The sequence below is a fragment of the Monopterus albus genome, unplaced genomic scaffold, assembly GCF_001952655.1.
Source record: "Monopterus albus unplaced genomic scaffold, M_albus_1.0 scaffold94.1, whole genome shotgun sequence".
NCBI lineage: Eukaryota > Metazoa > Chordata > Actinopteri > Synbranchiformes > Synbranchidae > Monopterus > Monopterus albus.
In genome coordinates, this window is record NW_018127974.1 from 1,442,382 (window position 1) to 1,465,348 (window position 22,967).

The 22,967-nt window shown below is 39.2% G+C and overlaps 2 protein-coding genes across 4 annotated transcripts in view; both read left to right on the forward strand.

The window, feature by feature from the left end:
* The first annotated feature begins 2,200 nt into the window (after nt 1–2,200).
* Nucleotides 2,201–10,833, forward strand: LOC109965036 (interactor protein for cytohesin exchange factors 1). Of its 2 annotated transcripts, none has more exons than XM_020608755.1 (11): nt 2,201–2,379; nt 4,199–4,252; nt 4,670–4,709; nt 5,223–5,392; nt 7,269–7,342; nt 7,835–7,906; nt 8,007–8,071; nt 8,782–8,906; nt 9,151–9,487; nt 9,652–9,842; nt 10,028–10,833. In XM_020608755.1, the coding sequence occupies exons 1-11, from the start codon at nt 2,305–2,307 to the stop codon at nt 10,226–10,228; spliced, it is 1,404 nt and encodes a 467-aa protein (XP_020464411.1). In that variant the 5' UTR covers nt 2,201–2,304; the 3' UTR covers nt 10,229–10,833. The 2 variants fall into 2 exon arrangements, with proteins under 2 accessions (XP_020464411.1, XP_020464412.1); XM_020608756.1 differs by lacking the exon at nt 2,201–2,379 and adding an exon at nt 3,162–3,324.
* A 311-nt stretch (nt 10,834–11,144) lies between these two features.
* The window catches only part of scaf8 (SR-related CTD-associated factor 8), a 25,559-nt gene continuing 13,736 nt past the window's right edge, over nt 11,145–22,967 (forward strand). The window contains exons 1-2 of one of the 2 annotated variants that reach the window (XM_020608754.1): nt 11,145–11,317; nt 12,647–12,730. In XM_020608754.1, the coding sequence (XP_020464410.1) occupies nt 12,692–12,730 (39 nt within the window). In that variant the 5' untranslated portion in view covers nt 11,145–11,317; nt 12,647–12,691. Of the gene's footprint in view, nt 11,318–11,495; nt 11,733–12,646; nt 12,731–22,967 lie in introns of those variants that run through there. The other variant, XM_020608753.1, reaches the window with a different exon arrangement.

Below are 22,967 nucleotides of genomic sequence, written 5' to 3' on the forward strand. Positions count from 1 at the left end.
GGTTTTTGGGGGGGGGGGGGGGGTGACATTAGCTAAGTGCCGTGACAGTTCTCAGCATGGCTCCTGATGGGAGATTGAGTACTACAATGGTGTGACCAATCTGCATTCCCATGAATCCTTCAGGCCTTTGACATGAGTCGCAGGCAAAATTATCTCAGTTCCACCAAGACACAGCTTCTGTGAAATTCCTCTTTAAGTCACCCTAAAGTGGCTTGCTGGGGCCTTTTCTCTCACCACAGAAATGAGAAGAGTGAATTGTGTTGAAATCTTTCATTTAATTCAGCACATTTAATTGAAATGTTTGAGGGGGTGAGGCATTTTGAGGGGAGGTCTGGAGGTAGCACAAGGAAGTTACTTGATATGTATTAAAACAGTAGGGTGACAAATGGGAAGGGAAGGCAAAGAGAAAGCTATGGTGTGCGAATGTGAATGATATAAAATAAAGTAAAATAGCAAGTGGACAGAGTGAAGAGGCCCCTGTCTATTTACAGTGGCTTCAGGAAGTATTCAGACCCCTTCATGTTTTGCACACTTTACTGTGTTGTCGATTTAATTTTGAATGGATAAAGTTGTCACTTTTGCCCATTAGTCTACACTCAATAACCTACACTCAATAATCTCTCATTTACGCAAGTATTGCTAGATTTATCCATTCGACCAAAGTTAGTAACCGAGTGAGAAGGGCCTTGGTTAGGGAGGTGACCAAGAACCCAACAGTCACTCCAATAGAGCTTTAGCGGTCCTCTGTAGAGATGGGAGAACCTGCTGGAAAGACAATCATCTCACAGACCTCCATCAATCAGGCCTTTATGGTAGAGTGGCCAGACAGAAGCCACTTTGAGTAAAAGGCCCACTTGGAGAGCTCAGAGCTGAGGGAGGGATGAATGCAGCCAAATACAGAGAAGTCCTTGAAAGAAACTTTCTCCAGAATGCAGTGGCCTCAGTCTAGGGAGACAGTTCACCTCTCAGCACAACCGTAACCTGAAGCATACAGCCAACACAACACTGGAGTGGCCTCAGAATAAGTCTCTGATCGTGAATGGCCCAACCAAAGCTCAGACCTAAACCCCACAGAACATCTGTGGAGAGACCTGAACATGACAGCTCACAGACGCTCACCATCCGGTCTGATGGCGCCTGAGAGGGTCTGCCAGGAAGACTGGGATAAACTGCCCAAATCTGTGTGTAAAGCTTGTAGAGACCTGCCTAAGAAGACCTGAATCTGTCATAGGGGCTTTTACCAAGTAGTAAAGTAAGGCTTTTGAGATTTCAATTTTTGTAATAATTCTAAAAATTCTGAAAACGTGCTCCCCTTGTCATTATGGATTACTGGATGTAGACATGAGCAAAATGGCAATTTTCATTCATTTCAAATGAAAAATGCAAAAAGTAAAGGGGTCTGAATACTTCCATAAGCCACTGTGAGTAGAAATGAAACTGAGACTATAATAATGCAGGACTTAGGAATGTGTCTGCTGGTTCACCGCTATCCCAGCGCAGACAGACAGAAAGCCAGAGCATCCAAAGTTCTGAACAGTAACAGCTCGAGCACTGATGTTATGACTACAAACTGGGCTCCCCACCAAGACAGCGGAGGGTGTTGATAGCCAGGCCGCAGCTTCCGTAAGCTCTAAAGTGTCTCTGTAACATGAAACACTTGTTTTCTTCTCCTTTTTTGGAGGAAAACCATTGGTGTATTTCATTAATGCCTCTAAGTGTAATAAAGAGGAAGATACTTTGCAGCACTAAGAAATTAAACTTATTCAGTAGGTGCACTCCTTATGCATTACTTTGTGAGTGGCACAGTCCGGCATTTGAAATGTTGATGTATTATTTTGGTAAGTGATAAGAGATGCGTTTGAACTACCCAAACACATTTTTAAAAGAGGAGAGGTCTAACTTAATGGTATTAGCTATAACAAGTAGTAAGAGCAGTAGGTTTCTTAATTAAACGTTGTTTAAGTAACACGCCTCTGTGTTCACTGAACTTTGGGTTTTCCTGTTATTTTGGAGCCTCATAAATAAGTTTGTGGAGGGACTTAGCGCCCCCTCATGGTCATGACGTCGAACTACAAGGACTTCTTAATAGAAACTATTAATTTAAAGCTAAATTTAGTCTGAATGTAGTGTAATAAACATGCAAAAGTCGTTTTAAATATATATTTTGATTGCACTAAAAATTCCCTCGCTTCAGTTGCAGTTGGAGTGTTACCCTCTTGGAAGTGACATCCAAAGAGATCCTGAACTCACCTGGAAGCAGCCTGTGATTAATGCCGTCGGGTTTCGTCTTTATCTTTCCTCGGCATGCTCCTCACGGTCTGGTCAGATATTGAGCGGAGCTTTCGGGCAAAATTACGCATGTTGCGGTTGTGGTGGCAGGTACCGTGACATTATGTGCTTTGTTAAAATGGTGTGAAACAAAGCAGTTTGTTGGCAGGAGCCGGTTTTGTTCAGCTAGGCCACTGGAGCATGAATAGACAGCGTTTGGCATCTGGGGCACAGTTAGGAGTCATTTTAAGTCTTCCCCACTTTCATAAACTAAAAATCGGGGTTTGATGATGTCAAAGTGTAGTTTGTGTTGCCAATGGTCAAAGTCGCGTCATTCAATATTTAAGAAAATGTGTTTGGGGTTTCCAAAATCTAAAACGAACCTGTATCGGTTAATTATGTTTTTTTTTTTAAATAAGTTTGTGGAATGCATTTTTACTTTTCAGAATTAGTTTATCTGTAGATTCTACCCCTTTTTCTTTATTTTAACTTGTAGCAGTAATCAAGAAATTAAAATAAAAAACAGACAGGCCTAAAATGTACACTAGCAGTCAAAAGTGTGGACACACTGTCCTATAGAATTAAGTGGTGTCTAAACCTTTGGCTGGTAGCACAGATAGCTGCCATCTGAACAGACTGAAGTTCATTTTTCATCTTACTGCTGAATCCAGATAAAGAATAGCCTACATCTGAATCTGTAGATGCAGTCATATGAATCTCAGAGCTAAAATGACACTTTACCTTTAACATCTGCAAGAAACCCAACCAACAGGAAGTTAGTTACCGAACACACATGCATCCTCCCAGTCGTGCTTGTACTGTGGTTTGTGTGGTGATTATCATGCAGCCAGTTAACTCATACACCCGGAAAATAAAGTCATTTGTGTTGTGCAAGATGGACAGGCACACACAAACACACACACACACACAGGTCTGCTGATACACAGATGTTTAGTTAGAATCTGATACTGTGGCAGTGGTTTGCAGAGTCACAGAGGATACTCAGCTAAAGCGCATGGACTAAAACAGTCAATCTGTAAAGCTTTAAAAAGCCAGGTATGAATCTTCTGTTCCTATTCTCGAGTTAGTGGTGAGTGATTGAATGTGAACAACTGCAGCAGGACTTGAATTCAGGACCCAGTGACCAGACGCCACCTGTGCTTTTGTTTCCTGCAGCAGTTTCATGTCTTTCCTTGGGTAGTATGCAATCTGACAAGGCATAATGGTTGTATGATTTTTTTAAAAACCCTTGAGAAGTACTGTATTTTATTGCACAAAGAAATGCAATGAAGGGTTGAGATTGCTTTTCTGTGAAATCATACACTGATGTTTTTTGCTGCATTGTATCATAACAGACTTTTAAACAGTGGCAAGTTGTTGGATGTTTGGGTCCGTGATATTCTCTCTGTCACCCTCAGGCAGCCTTGTCATCTTACGAATAAGGAACTTAAGTATGCAGAGGAAGTTGGTCAATAATGGCCAACTTGGATTTCTCAATATCCTGCGTGTCAATGTTCATTTAGGTTGTTTCGCTGTTGGTTTATATTCTCTATGCTGCTTGAAGGCATTTTAAAGGTGTGATAACTAGACTCCTGCAGCCTTGTGGTGACATTCTCTTGCTGTATGTATAATAAATGAAATGAATCTGCTGATGGTGACTTTTATGAGTTTTAAGCTGTGAGTCACTGCTGTTCATGAACATTGACGTGATTTCTGACTCAGCTTTCGGTTCCAAAAAAAGGACAAATTCTGCTTTTTGTGACTTTCAATTCACATTTGCACACTGAGTGCTGTGTCCATGGCCTCACTTCCTCTGGGGCAACACATTGCTCATTTTCAGCTCATCTATCTGTGTGTAGTAATAATATCAATAGGGCCATCACACTCCTGTGGATAAGTTGTACCTTCTGGGGTTTTTTTTCCTCAACAGGCTGCCTTCCCCATATCTGTGTCCCCTTCTATGGCTGCTGATGACTACAACCCTGTAAGTGCTGCTGCCTCTTTCTTTCTTTGTGTGTGTGTGTGTGTGTGTATCTATGACATTTACTTAGTTTGATTTGTTGTTGCTACTAATGAAATAGAAATCCAACTCTCCCAGTGGAACAGCTTCTGCTTTTCCTATTTAATGATGATATGGTTACATTTAGCAACACTGCTGTATAGCTTATATTTCTCATTGGTTAATTTACAACTAAAAGAGTGACAAGCAAAAAGAGCCAGAGCACAAGACAAAAATCATTTCACAGAGGAAAATTAATGTGTGTAAAGAGGTTGTGACACTCGAGGTGAGAAACAGGATGTTCCAGACAGCCTCTTCGCCTAAGCTGTAGGGTCTGAGGCTGCCTAATGCGTTCTTTTTCTCTGTCGCCTCACATTGTCTTCCTTTGCTCTCCTCCCTAAGGTCTCCCTCAGACACAAATCCAAGAAGAAGAGCCGAGGAGGTACGTTGTCACCATAAAGCTTTCATCACGTTGTCTCTGTGTGCACCCTCAACTGTAATTTGGACCATCTGTGGGTGGGTGTGTGGGAAGTGGCAGGGCAATTAGTGTGTGCAGAAGGCTTTCAAACACCACTGGGCTAGTTTCACTTCGGTTCTTTCCTTTTCTTGCTCGGTGTGGCTGTGTTCCCTTGTTCTGAGAAGCAAACTTGAATATTTATAATTATTTTTTCTGTCTGAGTCATAACAAGAACAGGTAGGTGGAATAACACTGCTGAATTGATTGTTCCTTGATGTTGTGTAGGCGTGTTCAGTATTATTTTTGGGGCTCATTTGTTTACTCTCTGAGACCTGTTTTGACTTGAGTATAAATGTTTTTGCTGTTCAAGTTAGGATTTCAGACTTCTTGCTTGCTCTAATGCTGTATGTGAGTTTTACTTTACTAAAGCTTTGCTTCTCTGTGGACAAAGAGGAGGAGGAGGAGGTCTCTGTGCATTGATCTGCTTTTTGTGCATAGGCAATGGTACAATGAGCAGACGGCGGATCTCGGTCAAAGAGCTGGGTCAACCAGACCACCAGGGCTGGTTGTTCAGGAAGAAAGAGAGCAAAGGCTTCCTGGGGATCAAATGGAAGAAGTACTGGTTTGTGCTGAAGAGGACGGCTCTCTACTGGTACACCAACCAGCTGGTGAGTATCCTTTCTAAACCACCTTCCATCAGGAAACCCCCTTACATTGTAGACGTGTTTAACCAGTGTCTCAGGCATTCACAGCAGGTGACTATCACTACTTACTGAAACAACAGTCTGTGATTGTAGTTTCATAAACCAGGAGTTACACAGCTACACAAAGAAAAGTGTCAGACAAAGCTGAGTTTGTTTCTCTCTCACTTGTCCACCGTCTGCTCTTTCTGTAGCTCTCTCCAACTCAAATGTGTTTCACAAGTAAGTTTCACCCCCCCTCCCCCCACCTTCTTATTCAGCGGCTTTACTTTGTTTTTGTTATTTTCGACACTGAAGATTAATACAACACTATGAAATAATATATAAGGAATTCTGTAGTAAGCAAATAATGTTGCTCTGATGACAGCTTGCACACTGTAGGTGCTATCTTAGCCAACTTCATGAGGTGGTCACATGGAATGGTTTTCATTTGTATGTGCCTTGACCAATTTAGAATCAGGGAATAAAAGACACAACAACAAAAATACATTTTAAAGGAGCATATGGTAGTAAAGTTTCATGTTTTGTTTTGTTTTTTTATTCACATATTCTCTCATTCTCTGCTGGTATTCTTCATTGTGCCACACAAAGATCAGCACCATTAATGTCAGTGTCAATCCTCTCCAGCTTCCTCAGCCTGTCTGCTGGCTTGTTCATACAAACTCATACATGTAAATCTTTAAAAATGCATCATTAAAATATATCTTCAGTTTTGAAACAGCCGGGCATTGTAGTTTTTAGCAAACATTACTCATAGCAGAAATTTCTGGCACTTCTCCCACTGACAAGGTGCAGAGGTGAGGCAAAAATAAACTGGAAAGATAAAACGTCGAGCAGCACTGTCAATGTATAGGTCAACTTTAATATAAGACTAACATGTTTCAGGTTATGTCCTTCAACAGACCCTGATGAAGGACATGCTCAAGTGAAGTAGATATTTTATCTTTCCAGGAAACATTACTCAAACAGGACTAAATGGTGTACTTTTAGGGGACTATTTTCAGCGGCAGATATAGACACATTTGATGCTCTAGTGAGTATCTACAGCATAGAGTGCTCATGTTTATTATAATAAAAGTATATGTCAACCAGTGCAACAGTCTTCAAGGATTTGCTGACTGTAATAAAAACACAGAATATCACACTCATCATTTTAAAGATAAATATTCATAATTTCAAACATGGTTTAAGCAATATTTAAATGTCAGCAACTCTAAACAAAAGATTTTTTTTCATCAAATCTATGAAGTAATTTGTGTCACTATGTGTGTTTTAGTTCATTTTTGTTTACCATTTTGAATCATTTTATGTTTATCTAAAGGAATCATATACAGTATCTTTAAAGTGCTGCAGGAATTCATTTGCAACCACCAGCAAAAAAGCTGCAGCCCTAGTTTCATCCATTGCAATCGGATTCCATGTAATCTCAGTTGTAGTACTTCCTGACAGTGTAGTTGTTGTTTTGAGCTATTTTTTCCAAATGATTACAACTGTATACGGTATTTTCGCATGTCACACATGCACCACTTATTGTGTCACAGATGTAGTGTAAGGCACCAGATGCTGCCGATGAGTCATACTTGTCTTTGTCACAGGAACAGCGGTGCTAACTGTCACAGTGTTTCCTGAACATGTCGGTGTCACTAACAGTGGCATGGGTAACTTATGTATTTGACTTCCTGGCATGATGACTTCAATTAGATCCACTGTGCATCACCATCACATGGCTGGGGGAAATAGAAGAAGTAGCGTTCTGCAATATAACGACAGGTGTCATAGTCAGGAAGTGGTTTGAAATCAGTTTGTTTAAACACTCAACTGTTGTTCATCATGTATGTTACAGGCGGAAAAAGCCGAGGGCTACATCGACCTCACCAACTTCATGATTGACAGAGCCGTAGAGTGCAAGAAGAAGCAGTAAGTCAGCCACCCAACACCAGTAGTTGGAATTAAAATGGAACTCTCTCTACTCTGGATTATTTTCAACACTGAAAATTCAATATATTGTATATTATATATTTATATATAGGTTGTTCATCATGTATGTTACAGGCGGAAAAAGCCGAGGGCTACATCGACCTCACCAACTTCATGATTGACAGAGCCGTAGAGTGCAAGAAGAAGCAGTAAGTCAGCCACCCAACACCAGTAGTTGGAATTAAAATGGAACTCTCTCTACTCTGGATTATTTTCAACACTGAAAATTCAATATATTGTATATTATATATATATATATAGTTCAATATAGTGTATACTTCCTGTGTATAGTGTTTCAACACTATACACAGGAAGTGTATAGTGTTGAAACACTGAAAAATAATCAGTGAAGTGGAATAACCATAGCTGAACTGATGCTGTTCTTTTGCTCATCTTGTTGTAACTGCTCTGCATTAACTTTTCCTCATGCAGTGCGTTCAAAGCCTGTCACCCACAAGTCATGATGTTTTATTTTGCTGCTGAAAGCCACGAGGAGATGAACTTGTAAGTCGCATAAAACCGCTCCACTGTGTATGTCTCGGTGGGTGTTTTTTGAAAATGTATGGATTTATCAGAAGTATTAAGCCAAAACTTTGCTCCTCAGATGGCTGAATAAGCTTGGGCTAGCCTCCATTCAGTATGAGCCAACAGAACGAAACCCTGTAACCGGTGAGTACCCATGACAGTCAGATTTCTACCTCTTCTGTCACTGTTACTGAACACAAACCAAGCCTTGTTTTTAGCCTGACTGAAAAATGTCATTCACTTGACTTTAAAATGATTTAGTTTGAGTTCTGAGAATTATTAGCTCAGTTCTTAGATGGTTATCTTAGAGTTACTTAAATCAAGTTTATTTATAAAGCACAATTAAAATCAACAAGAAGTTGGCCAAAGTGCTTTGCAAAGGACAAAAGATAAAAAGACACACCAGATAAACCATAAGCAGCGCTGTGACGTCAAGACCAGAAAACTAAATACAAGCACGCTCACCTCTAGATTTTAGTCAGACCTTTGGGACCGCTAGAAGCACCTGGTCTTTAGACCTAAGAATTTTAGCGGGAACATAAGGATGTAAAAAATAGAGCATATAAGAAGGAGCAGAACTGTTTTGAGTCTGCAGGGCAGAAGAAGTACTATAAAGTGAATCTGAAACTATACTGGGAGTCAATGAAGTGAAGCAAGAATGAGTGTAATGTGCTCACATTTATGAGTAACTGTCAGCAAACATTTTGGACCGATTTGTAGACGATCTAAGGACGATAGATTTACGCCTACATAAAGGGAGTTACAATAGTCAATACGACTAGAAATAAAAGCATGTGTGAGTTTTTCAAAATGAATAATTATTTGTCTCCCCCCACAAAAACATGGCTGTGCAGAATGTTACAGTGAAGCCAGTGACCATGAAGAGGCTGAAAGCACAGAGATCCCCCCTCCACCATACTCTGAACAGACTCTGCGGGACTCTGTGGATGCATCTGGTTTACCTGGTAGCACACATCAGGTCAGTCACGTCTCTAGCTACAAACAGCCAACACTGCAACATCGGTCATAAATATATACCATGTACTGAATATTGAATTTACTAGATTAGTTCATTTAAGCTTGTTTACTGTGGTCAAGCTGGCACTGTTGTTTTAAAATGCACATGATTAATTTCCTTCCAAGTGAAGTGACCATATTCAATGGAACAAAACCCCATTTAATTGATGGCACATTATTCTGACTGTGTTGTGTTCATCTTTCAGGGCACCCTTCCTCCCCCTTACTCCTCCGCAGTGCCCAGTGAAGCCACGGGTTCGCTCTCGTCACCCGTCAGTACGATGACATCGCAAAGCTCTGCCTCCTCGCTCACCAAGCACAGACAGTCCTGGTTGGACCTGGTCTCACAGACATCTCCTCCCACCGGAGAAACAGCAGTGGTGTGCTCGGTGCAAGTTCACACACACCGGCCTCCCCAGGAAGAGGAGGAGGAAGACTCCCGGGCATTGGGGTGTTCAGCTCCCCAGGACTTTTCTAATAAGGAAAGCCCCCCTGCTGTGGAGGGGGAGGTGCAGAAGGACGTTTTAGGTGCTCAAGATGAAGGTGAGATTTTGCAGTGCATCTTCTTTATCTGTGACCTATCTGTTCCATTAAGCACTGGTGACTGGTGCTATGTGGTTGATCTGTTTGCCATTCAAATGCACTGGTACCAAAAGCATTGTGCTGTCTCTGGATGGTGATAGAATATAATCTCTTCTTGATGTCAGGGTATCATGCCAGAGGCTCAGATGAGATGGAGAAGCTGTATATTCATCTAAAAGAAGCAAGCCTGTCGCCGATGGGAGACCGTAAACCATCCACAAAAAGAGAATTCAGGGCGTCCTTCGTAAAACGCTGTAAAAACCAGGCTGTCAATGATAAACTGCACCTTGTCAGGACACTCAACAGCACATTAAAGGTATGTTTTCTGTTTCATAGTCTGCTTTTCTTCTGTTTCTGCTTATTTTCCACTTTTGATTTTATACTACAGGACAGCTAGCAAAAAGGAGAAATTATGTGAATTGCAAAAGAATGTAGATTTTTAGATTTTGGTGCAATTATTTAATGTTCTCCATTTTGTTTGTTCTTTTTTTTCTGTCCCAGTCGAAAGAAGCAGACTTACAGGCAATAGAGCAGGTCCTGTCAGACCCAGAACTTACCTCAGACAAGTTCAGAGTGTGGAAGGAGGCCAATGCACCCTTGGTGCAGGAGATCTGTGTCCAAGTGGACCACCAGGTGGCAGCAGAAGCCACAAAAGCTGCAGCATCAGTCAATGCTGCTCCAGTAGTTGAGACCAGTTTATAATAACATGACTGTTTTTACTGTTTCTGGACTCAGAGAACCTTACACTTGTATACTTTACACATACTGCTGTTTTCAACTGATACTACTGTTACATCATCATTGGACTTTTAAGTGCTGTTCAACAACCAACAGGATCAGTGAAGAAGAGTGTTTGTTGTTCCTAAATGGCGACTGTGCAGACATTAATGATTAGCAGGTCACATTAGAATGTGAAATATGTCTTAGTATTACTTTGACTGTTTGATTTGTAAGATGATTAAGTTTTACAAATTATTGTTTTTATGTTGTAATTCAGTGAACGTATGCATACCTTGTTTTAATATTTGAATAATGGGGTACATTCTAACAATGGACCCATTGTTCTCGGCGTTGAAAAAGTTGTTTTTACAGTATGGTTTATCCATTTTGATTTCACCAGTAGTGAACAAATTTTTAACTGCTTTGTCTTTTACAGGTGCCATGCACCTTAAAATGTATTTTACGGTGACTGTCTTATAAATGATTTGTTCATGTTTTTGCCCTAGAAATTACATCATATTATTAGGACTTTTTCAGAATGAACACCAAGGGGCTACACTGATGGAATAAATGCTCACAAATCATGATCATGTCATATTAATTTTTAAGTGGACAAAGGTCAAAATTTTGTTACTGCAATACAATTTAAAGACATGATATAAGCAGTCACATTTTCAAGCTTTATTAAAATGAATTCCAGCCTTAATGCAAACATGCTTTGAAGTATTTTGACCGCAAACATTGATGGCAAAATAAAATATATCAGTGGTGTATATACAGTGCAGTGGAGTTGAGGCAAGATATAGCAATGTACATTTGCATAATTCTCAGAAGGAAAAAAAATGGCCACCACCACCACACCCTGTACTAGTTACATATAATTAGATCATGGTGATAGAGACATTTGGCATTATGTAGCCTAATCGTGCCTAGCCACAGGATTCTCAGACCAAGTAGGGGCCTCTGGCATGGTGACTACACCTGCTGGGAGGATCCAACCAAACTTCAGGCACAAAGATGCATTTTCCCCTCTGAATTGCATTTGTTGTTTGAGTTAAATATTACCTCTGTGTGAGTAGTTTTACGTGGATGTGTTGTAGTAATTCTCTACTGTGGTAAGAAAGTCAGTGCTTGTTTATATACAGGGAAGTAAATTATTGTCACAAGAGCAAACATTTTCCATTAGGGGTTTAATTCTAGTTCATGTGGTCGGTGTCATAGGTGATTGTTGAGTTTTTGTCCAGCAACAGCAGTAATGGGGACCGTGCGGTACAACGTGTAGTGTGTAGAAGTGAACGCTAGGGGTCACCGCTCTCAGTAGATTTCCCGTTAGGGGTATGCGCCATATTGGCAGTCTCCTCCATCTCACCAAATGTCGAGCATGCATGTCTCCAACCGGTTACTGAGGCGATATCTGTAAACATTTACAGCCACCTGTGAGCCGAAATACAACACTATGGAGGCCGTCAAAGCCTTTAACATTGAGGTTTGTTTGAAAATTTGAACACATTGAGAGAATAGAATTTCTAGTTCACATTTACGGCAGCTAGTTGGCTAACATTAGCATCAAGTAGTTAGCAGAAATGGAGAGAAGGACGGTCTCACACTAGGCCGCTGACTATTCATAACAGTAGAGCGATAACGTTAGGTTATTATGCGTCACATTCGTGTAGACTGTTCCGACTGTAAACAAGAAGATAAAATGCTTTAACGCACACCGCGTGAGGGTACCAGTTTATGAGCAAATGTTTTCCATAGTCTGGTGCTAACGATAACTAGCTAGGTAGCTAGCTAGCGACAGGTTAGCAAAACCGCCTTAGGAAAATGATAACTAATATGCACGAGGGTAAAACGCCCGTTGTAATCGCCAATTTCCGGGTCGTTACTACCATGTAATTTTGAATTAGCGCTAGCTACCTGGTATACAGTTGCGTTCAATGACCTGCGATGGCGTTAGCAAGAGATTGCTCGGTTAGCTATAAAAGGGCTCAAAGCTAGTAGCCCAACTACCATTTGTTTGCATTCACGCTAAAGTCTGTAGGTTATCCCTTTTGGCATAGTCACTGTACATGACGCTAAAGTCTGTATCCCTTTTGGCATAGTCACTGTACATGCTGGCCTCAATGACAGTAAACAACAGCAAACTGTTGTTGATTGTGTTATTTTTATGATGGCATCAAAACAAATAACCTGAGCCAAAGGCCAAGCCCACTGCATCGTCTCATGAGCTTGGTTGCTCTGACCCCTAAGTATTTTTTGCTGGGGAATAAAAAGCTTGCAGACATGGGGGGGCGGGGTTCTTGTCAATATAGTTGTTGAGTGAATATTCATGTTGAATTGTGAGTTAGTAGCAACACTGTATGACAGAGGTGTTTTGTGTTGTCTCGTTTCATCTTTCAGCTGTACTCACTGAATGAGTACAAGCCACCCATCTCCAAGGCCAAGATGACACAGATCACCAAGTCTGGAATCAAAGCTATTAAAGTAAGTATGTAGTGTGAAAGGATGAGGCAGGTAATGGGGAATAAAGACATGGTCATAAAAGTGAATTGCTCTTCAGTTGTTATGCTTGTTATGACTAATTAATTTCTGATACTTAATTAAACAGGTCAAATTTCACTTGAGTATGTCCACTGCAGTTTCTGATTATTGCTACATATAATTTTATAATATGTTAAAATTTCAGGCCCCAGCACACTAAAGGTACATATTTATCGTTTTTAGAGCGATAAATGAAAATACATTTAGCAGAATGTTGAACTTTTATTTTTTTAATTTAGAAAAAGACACTTCTGTTATAGCCAGTAACTGCATTACAAGTATGTCACCTAATTAATGCAAATCGCTATCATCATTTGAATACAGTCTTATTGACTAATGGCTAGTTTAAGGTCAGTGATATCCAAAAGACTAAGCTGAACTGAAAACAATAGTCTTTTCTCAAAGATGAAAATGCAAATGTTGATTTTGTAGAATGGTGCCAGCAACACTAAAATCATGATGCGAATGGTTGTATGTCCTCATTGTACTTTTTTGTAAGCTGCTGTTGCCCTTATGCAAGTGGCATTTATCAGCCTATTCGCCTTCTGTGAATACTTGAGCAATATGTAGGAATATTTTTACATGTTTTTATAACCATTCATTTGTGCCATTATGTATACGACTGTGAAAGGCTTGTGTAATCATTTCAGGCAGACAGTAAAAAAAGCATTGTTGGGTTAGTGAAATGACTTTAGATAAAAAGCAAATCAAAACATGTTAGCATGTTGCTTATGAGTTTATGTACTGTATAATTTCCCCATGCTATTTTGTACCATGAGCAGAGGCCACCATGATGATGGGCAAAATATCCAGAGGGCTTGACAGCCAGCATATAGGAAGATTGCTATCTGTGTATTTTAGCAGTGTTAAATGTGTGCTTTTATATATGCTAAAATCAAAAAGCTAAACTAGAAAGAACTACTAACTAGAGTCTGCTGGTGGACAAAAATGAATTTATAATCCAGGCAGTTGAAAAATAAATCTTAAAAATTGAGCTATACCAAAAATTTGATGTTGCCATAAAAGAAATTTGAAGTTTTAACATTAAATGACAAGAAAATTAAATTTAAATTCATTCAGGTCCAGTAACTGCAGTTATAGCAATAGATCATTTCCACAAAAGGCATATAGACTTTGTTGTCGCAGTAAGTCAACACAGAGTGACAGTGAGCTATCATGAACATGCTTTTTCTGCTGTGACGTTTCAAATGTTTGAGAGCTACTACTCTTTTTGGAGGTCATGCTGGAGGCTCACTGTTATAACTGATGAGTTAATTTCATATTAAAAGTTGTATTTATATATACTCACGGGCCACTTTATTAGTTACATCTGTATGCAGTTCAGTGCAACACTTTTACCTTAACATCTGTGTTTATGAAGCTCAAAATGTTCCAGTGCTTGGTGAAATTGTCATAAATGTGAAAATTCAGTTAATTTTATTATTGAGGTCATAGTTAAAGATAGTGTTGTACTGGACTAGAAAGTCAGAGTGAATTCAGCAAAGGTTTCTAATTTTGCACATGGGTGAAGTGAATTCTATCTAAATGCTGTCCTTTTTTACTTAGATTTATATCCATAAAATCTATGAGGTAAATGTCATATTTTGCCTATACAGTCATGATTTGTCCATTAATTCCTTCAGTTTTTTTTTCCTTTCCCAGAAGACCTTCTGTCATTTGGTCTTTATCATAGGTTACACTAATGGCTGGTTTCCTGTGACCTGCTTTTATTAAATGCCTCTCAGGAAAAAAAGCCAATCAACAATCACTGACCAAGTCCCCATTAACATCTGTGGTTATAGTTCTTCTAAAGTGCACAGCTGCTAAGCATTTTTATCTAAGAAGGGATAAAGGCCAAGAGCAAAGACATGGTTTCTTTCCAAATTTGTAATAGTAGTAGTGCTATGCGAATGAATTAAAAATTTCAGGTTCAAGATACCAGCCCTCGGTAAATCTTCTGCTAATGTATTTTCTTGTCCTGTTTGTGTTCTTATTTCTGAAGCACATGCTGTGCTTTGGTGTTGCTGTGCCTCATGTTGCCTGTGAATAACACCCTTTTTCCCTTCCCTCAGCAGCTCTCCCAGCTCCCCCAAAGCACTGAAAGGGAAGCAGGAGGATGGGGTGGAGAGAGTTACAAAGAGATAAGAGAATCCATTACCAGCTTAGGTAGGAGTATGGGTTGTTTCACAAGGAAGGTGGAAGAAGACTGAAGTCATTTAAACTTAATTTGCTCTCACATACCCAGAGAAGCTGGGCTTTTGCTGTCTTCCACTGTGGGTTATACTCCCTCTTTGTTGTCATGCGCTGGTTGATGTTGGTTTTGAGGTTTGGATTGTGGTTGAAGTTAGAGGAGCAGTCTTGTTTATTTTCTACTTGAATTATCAGTGGCGTTGTGGCCTAAGTAATGCAATCACATTTTGACGTTTATTGATAGTTTAACATTTCCTATGTTGGTTCATGCTGCATATCGATGAGCTTGGGCAGTTGGTGTGGGGTTTACATTCAGGAGTTGTGAGGAAACATTTTGGGTTTATGGATATCCACATTTCTTATGCTGCTTTAACACAAAACATTTCAGCAATTCAGCATTCATTCTGCACACTCAACACACATGTGTACACTTGATTTTCACATGAGATAAGCTAGGGAAAATGGAGTGTTCTGAGATGGATGTTAGTTTAGGCTGGTCTTCGTAAAACAACCTGGTGCAGAATCTTTGAGAGCCAGACGATTATCTGTATCACAGTAACATGACAATATTTAGTAACATGGTAAGGTCGTTCATTACTTAGGACTGCTGTTTCACAGCGCATAAACCCTGAATGTTTGGTTAACTGAGCAGCAATGATCCAAGTCTGCTGTACCTACAGTATTTTTTCATGTGTCACATATAGTGTGAAAGGACTTAAAGAGTTCAGTCTTATTAGTTTATTCATTTTTGGTATTCAGATCTACAGTATCTAACTTTTATCAAATATTTTAGTTGTAAAAATCTGCTTAATGTGGAGAGGTGCTGTTGAAGCCTCCTGTGGCCCAGACTCAGTGAACAGCACTGGCAGCAGTGCAGAGATGTTGGCTTCTAAAATGTTCTTAGCAGGATCAGTACGTAACCAAACAGAGAATTTCAGTTATTTCTGCTTGATCAGTACGTTTCGTTGCATTCTCATTTCTTGTGATTTCATAACGATAAATATCTGAAGAGCTGGGCAGAGCGTAGTGGAGCACAGTGTTATCCACTGTGTGGGGTAGGGAGTGCTGGGTGGAGCACAGTGGATTGATATTTGTCCACTGTGTGGGGTAGGGAGTGCTGGGTGGAGCACAGTGTTGTCCACTGTGTGGGGTAGGGAGTGCTGGGTGGAGCACAGTGGATTGATATGGACTTTCATGCTAGTGCTGTCTTAAGGTACATACTATAGCTTTAAGATGACATTTCATGTGATGATTTTAATAACATAGTAGGGCTGCCACTTTTTTTTTAAAGTCAAACACAGTTAGGGATTAGGTTTGATAACATTTTAATGCATATGAATCCAGTTCCTAATCCACTTATCGAAACTGAATCCTTTCAAATCCCTTATTGAACCTGATTAATAATAGTTATAATAATACTGTACATTTATGTATATAGCACTTTTCAAGGGACTCAAAGATGCCTAAGAAGTGTGCTACTTGAAGGTGTTTTTATTTCACACACTACAGCAGCTAAACAACTATAAAATATTTTGTGTAACATACAATGTAAAATTTATAAATCTAGCTTTTTCTAACCCCAACTGGTCATTTTAATTGTGATTAGAGACCATTTACCAGACAGTCTGACACTAATAGAAATTACAGGATTGAACTATCAAACTAAACCATGGACATTCTGCTGAACTGATGGGTTGCAGTTGATTTTGTCATTGCTCTTTGACTTTCATTAACCTCGTCCTCACTTGTGTTTCCTTGTGGTGTATTTGTTCTTCAATGGGAGACTGTGCTGCAGAAGCTGTAAAAGCACAACAGTGAAAATATTAGCTCTACTTTATCATTCTGTGAGTATCAGTTAAATAAATCGCTGATATTTTGCTGCTCTGTGACCTTAGTGTTACCTAAAGGTGACCTGGTTGTTGCTCTGCTAGAGAACTGATGCATCCCACTAACACCAGTAGTAGGATGGGGCTGAGCACTGGTCCTTCTCAGAGAACATGAATGACAGGTTTGATAAGGGATTCTTTTGGCCATTGAGCTTTATGAACCTGGATGTTTCACCAAACTGAAACTGGATCCAAAATAGAACCGGCTTTTGCAACCTATCCCTAGACACAGCCAACATAGCTGAGTCCTAAAGTACCTTGTAGAACTGATACGGTTGATAACTCTGCCTCCGCTTCCTCACCTGAGAGAAAGTTGTAAACTTTTTTTTAGACACTAAACAGCCTTATGTTTATCCATAATGTTTTTGATCTGTGGTGTTGAATTCAAAATCCTTCCACACATTAGGTTTAGTGTCATGACTACCCATTCAGCACAGCTTCCCTCTAATATTAGGAACATCTCCAAATATAATGTAGTCCAGTACAACACCACCTTTAAGTATGACCTCAATAATAAATGTATAACTAAATATATATGTATTTATGACAATTTCACCAAAAAGTGAAACATTCTGAGCTTCATTAACATGGATGTTAAGTCAGAAGTGTTGCGCTGAATTGCATACAATTGTACAGGTGTACCTAATAAAGTGGCCAGTGAGTGTAAGTTGTGCTAAGGTCAGTAGGCTGTTATTGTGTAAATACATCTTCAGCTGCTTTGTTTTTACCTCATATACTCAGCATCTTTGGTCCAAACAATTCTTAAGTAATTAAATCAAACCATAAAACAGTCACTAAGTTGCTGCTCAGAACTCTCTTCTCAGCCTAAAGATATTTGTATTGTATATTTTTTTCAAGTAGGCTAATTTTAATAAGTCTGAACATTAAACATAAATGAGTTTATTAAGAGGGCTCAGAGAACTCAGGATTAAATAAGTAAATTCAGTAATAAATTCAAGTTGGGTAAATAATTGCCTTTTTTTGAAAACACCTGTGCCATTAAAAGTAAATATTGGCATAGAGTCCTGCCTTCATTTTTGAGAACTTGTTCTCTCAATAACTCTTTTTGTCATTTGTTATGTTATGGTCTTACAATATATCTGAGAAGCCATGCATGGCCTCTTTTCTTTTTCTTTTTCTTTATTTATTTATTTATTTATTTTGGAATTAATAATGTCACCGGTTTGGCCCCTCACTAGTTGCACCTCTGATCTTGTAAACTGTCCTCTTGAAATTCCACAGTGTGTGTTCAAATTCAAATCAAATCAAATTTTATTGGTATAGCGCCAAATCACAACAAAAGTCATCTCAGGACACTTTACAAAGTAAGGTCTAGACCTTACTGTTATCAATATTATTACATAGGGAAAACCCAACAAATCCCCCTTGAGCAAGCACTTGGCGACAGTGGGGAGGACAAACTCCCTTCAAACACTGATCAGGTCGATGTGGCCGGTGACTGCTCATCAGAGACATAGAGCTCCAGGGCCAGGGCAACCTGCAGAAAGGTACAGGGAGAGAGAGAGAGGACACACTACGGGAGAGAGGAGACACAAAGTTAGTGATGTGTAAAGGTGGTGCTGCAGAAATCCCTCTCTGCATAGTATTTCATGATTTGATTGGCCAAGAATTGAACTATGACATATTGCTGTCAGACTAAATGTTTATTAATGGCGACCAAAGGCAAAAACAACATGAATGAGCTGCTTAAATAGTATCAAGTGTTATAACTTTATATTGCATTGTAGCCTTGCTAACTATACACAGATGTCATATTATGAGCAGTGTAAGTAGTGATTGTCCTGACACTATCTGTATACCTCCTAATGGCTGTTGATAGTTTGAATTTACATTCTAAATTAGGATTAATATTGTTAAAATGTACATTTGCACCTTCTCCTTCATCAAGTAAACTGTGTGTTATTTGTGCAAAAGAAGGAGTTCTATGAATTAGAGGAATTTATAAAAAATGTCCACGCTCTCACTTTATATTATGAGTTTGATAACTTTGACAGCTAGACGCTGTTGCACAATATAAGTAGCATTCATCAATTGTCAGAGTATGATAACTAATCTAGGATTAGTTCTTTTCATAATTGATAAAGATGGTAATTCAAAGTTTAGCTCTCTGCTTGTTGCTTGATAAGTGCAACATAATGTGTTCCTCACACTCTGTAAAACGACCTTTTGTCTAATTTGCATTATAAACATTATGTCCAAGTTACAAGAAAGATAGCATTGTTACCATAAATTCTCAAATAGTGGTCTCAAACGTGATTGAGCACACCTGATGAAAGAGCAAAGACTTTATTCATTTCTAATTTCACCTGTATTAAAAGTTCATTTCTCAGACCTATATATAAAGTCTGTCACTGCTCTGCACTGTCACTGGCCTGTACAGTAAGCGTTGGTTCTATTTAGATTAGAAGCAGTAAAAGGCAATAAAACCTCATTCCCATATTTACCTTAAACATAAGCATTTTATGCTCTGATTTGTTTCTACATGTGCGTAATTCTGTGTGATGTGACAGCCATGACAGTATCTATAGCAGTATTACAGTATCAGCTATCAGCAGGGAGGAGGACCATCAGGTTAATTTGTCTTATGCCATTTGTTGGCAAAACTTCAAAAGACATTTGTTTGACTACATTTGTAATGGTCTTTCTAGTTGTCTGTGAGCTCTTATGATGCCCTGTTCCCATGTATCCAGCCTTAGCGTTTCATGCTCTTAGAAGATCAGGATAGCAACCCTCTCAGTGAGGACGGCTTAGACTATGTTGATACTAATACAAAATGAAGGCCAAAATAGGAAATGTACAACGGAGGACCTGTTGGCATACCAGATATAAATAAGTTCCCACATTTGCAAAAACACAACAATAAATAATTTAATAATTCTTTTACAAGTTGTTAATAGGTAGTCAAAGGACCAGTCCTCACACAGGTGTTTTCACTTAGCATTTTGGACAATGAGACCTTTAGATATTTTGGTTTGTTATAGCAGGAAAGTCACAGATGTTTTTGCATCCAGTTAAAACTGCATTTCCCGTAACAAACCCCTGGGTGGTTAGGTTAGGTTCACGTTAAGTTAGTGTCTCAGCAGGGGAAACAGATTTTAACACAAGAGCAGGGGCTGAGTGTCAAGCAGTGGAGATCTCTGCTCTCTCTGCACAGCTAATGTTCAGGACAAGGAGTACTCTACTCAAACATGCCTCAGCCATAATCAAAACCAAAGTGAACTGTGTAAGTGACGCTGCCCTCCTTTGAGTATAGATGTTTTACCTGTGGCAGTAAAGATGAGTGGAAGATTTCTCGGACTGACAAATTGGTGCAACTTTGTTTGTATGTCACCAAGATATCTTTCCCAACTGAACAGGTGTTTTACAGCAGTGTTAGCTACAGTGAATAATACACTGCCCAGATGAGGTATGCATATTGTATAAAAACTAGTAAAACTGTAGCCCACTGGTGGGAGGTTGTCAGATATATTTAGTAACATTGCAGGTTATACTTTGGATTTTGTCTAGCCAATGATAGAATGGTGACAGACGGGACTGGAAGCTCTGCAGTCTTAACCTTTCATTCAGGAAATGTTTATTGTTTGTACCCTTGTCTCTGTAACTGCACAGCGAAATAATTTGGACAGTAAAGAAAGAGGCATGCTCACTGGTTGCAGTGAGTCAAACAATAATGAAGATTGAGTGTTTGCTAAGAAGCTGTGTAGTTTAAAGCTGTGACTCCTGAGTGTTCTCATAATACCAGCAGCCCAAGTTGTTTCATGTCGCACCTGCTTTTGGCCATACCACACGCATATACTTTTTCAGGTGATATCTAGTCTGCACCTTTTGTGCCAGAAATATCTGCATCTTTATCATGATGTCTGAGGGTTTCACATAATTCTCAGCATGTCGACTCACTTTTAGCCAGAGCAGATGTCTGATCAGCCAGAATAAATCAAACACCTGTGGGGTTGTGTAGGGCGCTTTAAGAAAAAAAGGCAGCTGTTTGAAAATAATATTTAAAATCTTCTTGAAATTTTAGCAGTGGTCATTATGGTCTAGAAATGTCTTCTAACTCTTGTTGTGGTGCTAATAGATTCTCAAAAGAGCAGGGTTTTGTAGCCTCATCCTCCAGAATGATTTGTTAGAAAAATTAGTGAACCTCAAATGCTTTACATACTGTATCTGTAGTAGACAAATGTTTTCACTTACTTATACTGACTGTACCTCTTTTGTATACCTGTGGTCATGTACCGACTGTGCTAGACTGGCATAGAAGAGGTGACCTGCACCTCTCACATCAGTTTTGGTGGCTGTAGTTTTTACAGTAGAAACCTCAAGCTGAGCAGAGGACATATGGGTCAGAATGACCTGTTTTGGTTTGTTCACACCAGTTCCAAAATAAACAAATTTAATGGATGTTATCTTAAAATGCTGTGATTTCAGGTTCTTGTTTATTGTTTCAAAAGTATTTTATAGCTCAAAAATACCATACCTTCCAACATATCTCCTTCTGAACTGGGCATCCTTAATATATTTTTTCTTTTCCAATGCCTCCCTCCTGCATTGTCTTATATGTAGATATAATGCATATTTCCCCACAGTCCTTTAACTTTCTCCTCTGTAAAAAGAATACTTCTTATACTGAAGTAGTTTGTGTTTTAGCACATTATAGCTGGTTAACAACACAAGTGGACCATATTTATCATTTTGTCAGAGAATGTCTTCACTCTGAACATTTCACGTCCATGCTGCCTGTCCTGCTTTTCCTGTTATGCCTTGTGTATTAAAAAATGTCAGCAGCTTGGACACACTGTGCAAACAGAAGCTGATGAATGTAGATTTTTTTGTTTTTGTATCGATCAATAGATGACCACTGCCCACTGGCAAAATAGTAATAATAGTAATTGTGTAATACAGTGACACCGTCATAGTTTCTGAGATGGTTATTATACTGTGAAAATTTTATATTGTGGCAACTCTAGTGATAGCTTGAGTGGGCTTGACATTTATAAGAATCCCTTCTGCTGCTGTTTTTGCTGTCTGTAAAGTATTTTTCCCCTCCATTTGCTTTTTAAATATAGTTGGTCTTAACAGTCACAGTAATGTACCAAACCACAAGCTAATTTAATGTAGCAACAGGTCACTGGGTTTCTAATAATGAAAATGTCGCTGATTGTTGCTGTATTTCATAATCCTTTATTTGCTATGGCAGAGTAAATGTTGAAAATTTAAGTTAACCTTGTTCATTGTGCATTTAATCTGTCTTTGCAGTATGCTAGATCGGTTGCCTGAGACAGACTCGCACTGCAGCAGCTGTGAATGGGCTTTTTGTTTGTTTGTTTTGTTTTGTTTTGTTTAGTTTTGTTTGTTCCCCATGTGTGGAAAAAGGCATGGCGTGGTAAGAAGGACTGAGTGGTTGGGCAACCTCACAATTTTTGATTTGCATTTGACTCTTTGGTTCACACTAGGAATGAAACAACTTTAGATTTCATGGTAGACCATGGTAAAATGTTTGATGTTAGTATTACTGTTTCAAGTTTTAACTGTCGTTATTGCCCTGTGAAAACCTCCTGTAAAGAAGGGTTGAATACTGTCCAGCATCAGCCGAAGTTAACACATGATGGAAGACAGTGACAGACAGAATTTTCAGCCTTAAGAGGACAAAGTTTGAAGTGTGGTCATATTTTGGCGTTTATAAAAGAGCTGAGAGAAACTCGATTTGAAAATGGTCACCCTGTCTGCAGGACATGCAGGTAGAAAATCGCTGCCATAGGGTGGCAGCACTTTATAGGGAGTTCAAAGTAAGTTAACTTTGAAATTATCTTCATGAAAGATGTGGGGACTTCAGAATGGTTTGTCTGTCTGACTTGCAAATAGCTTGTTGCTAACATAAACTGGAATTTTCAGTGTTACTAACTTTTGCAAAAACATACTTTGCTGCTGTAAGTTATGTATTGTGTGTAAGCAGACTCTCATTACACACAATACCGTAGTTTAGTCACCCAATCAACATATTTTATTCATTTAATATTTGTCAACTTTCCAACAGGAAACAGTCAGTCCATTTAAGGCTCAGACTGTATGTGTGTGAGAGATTGTGA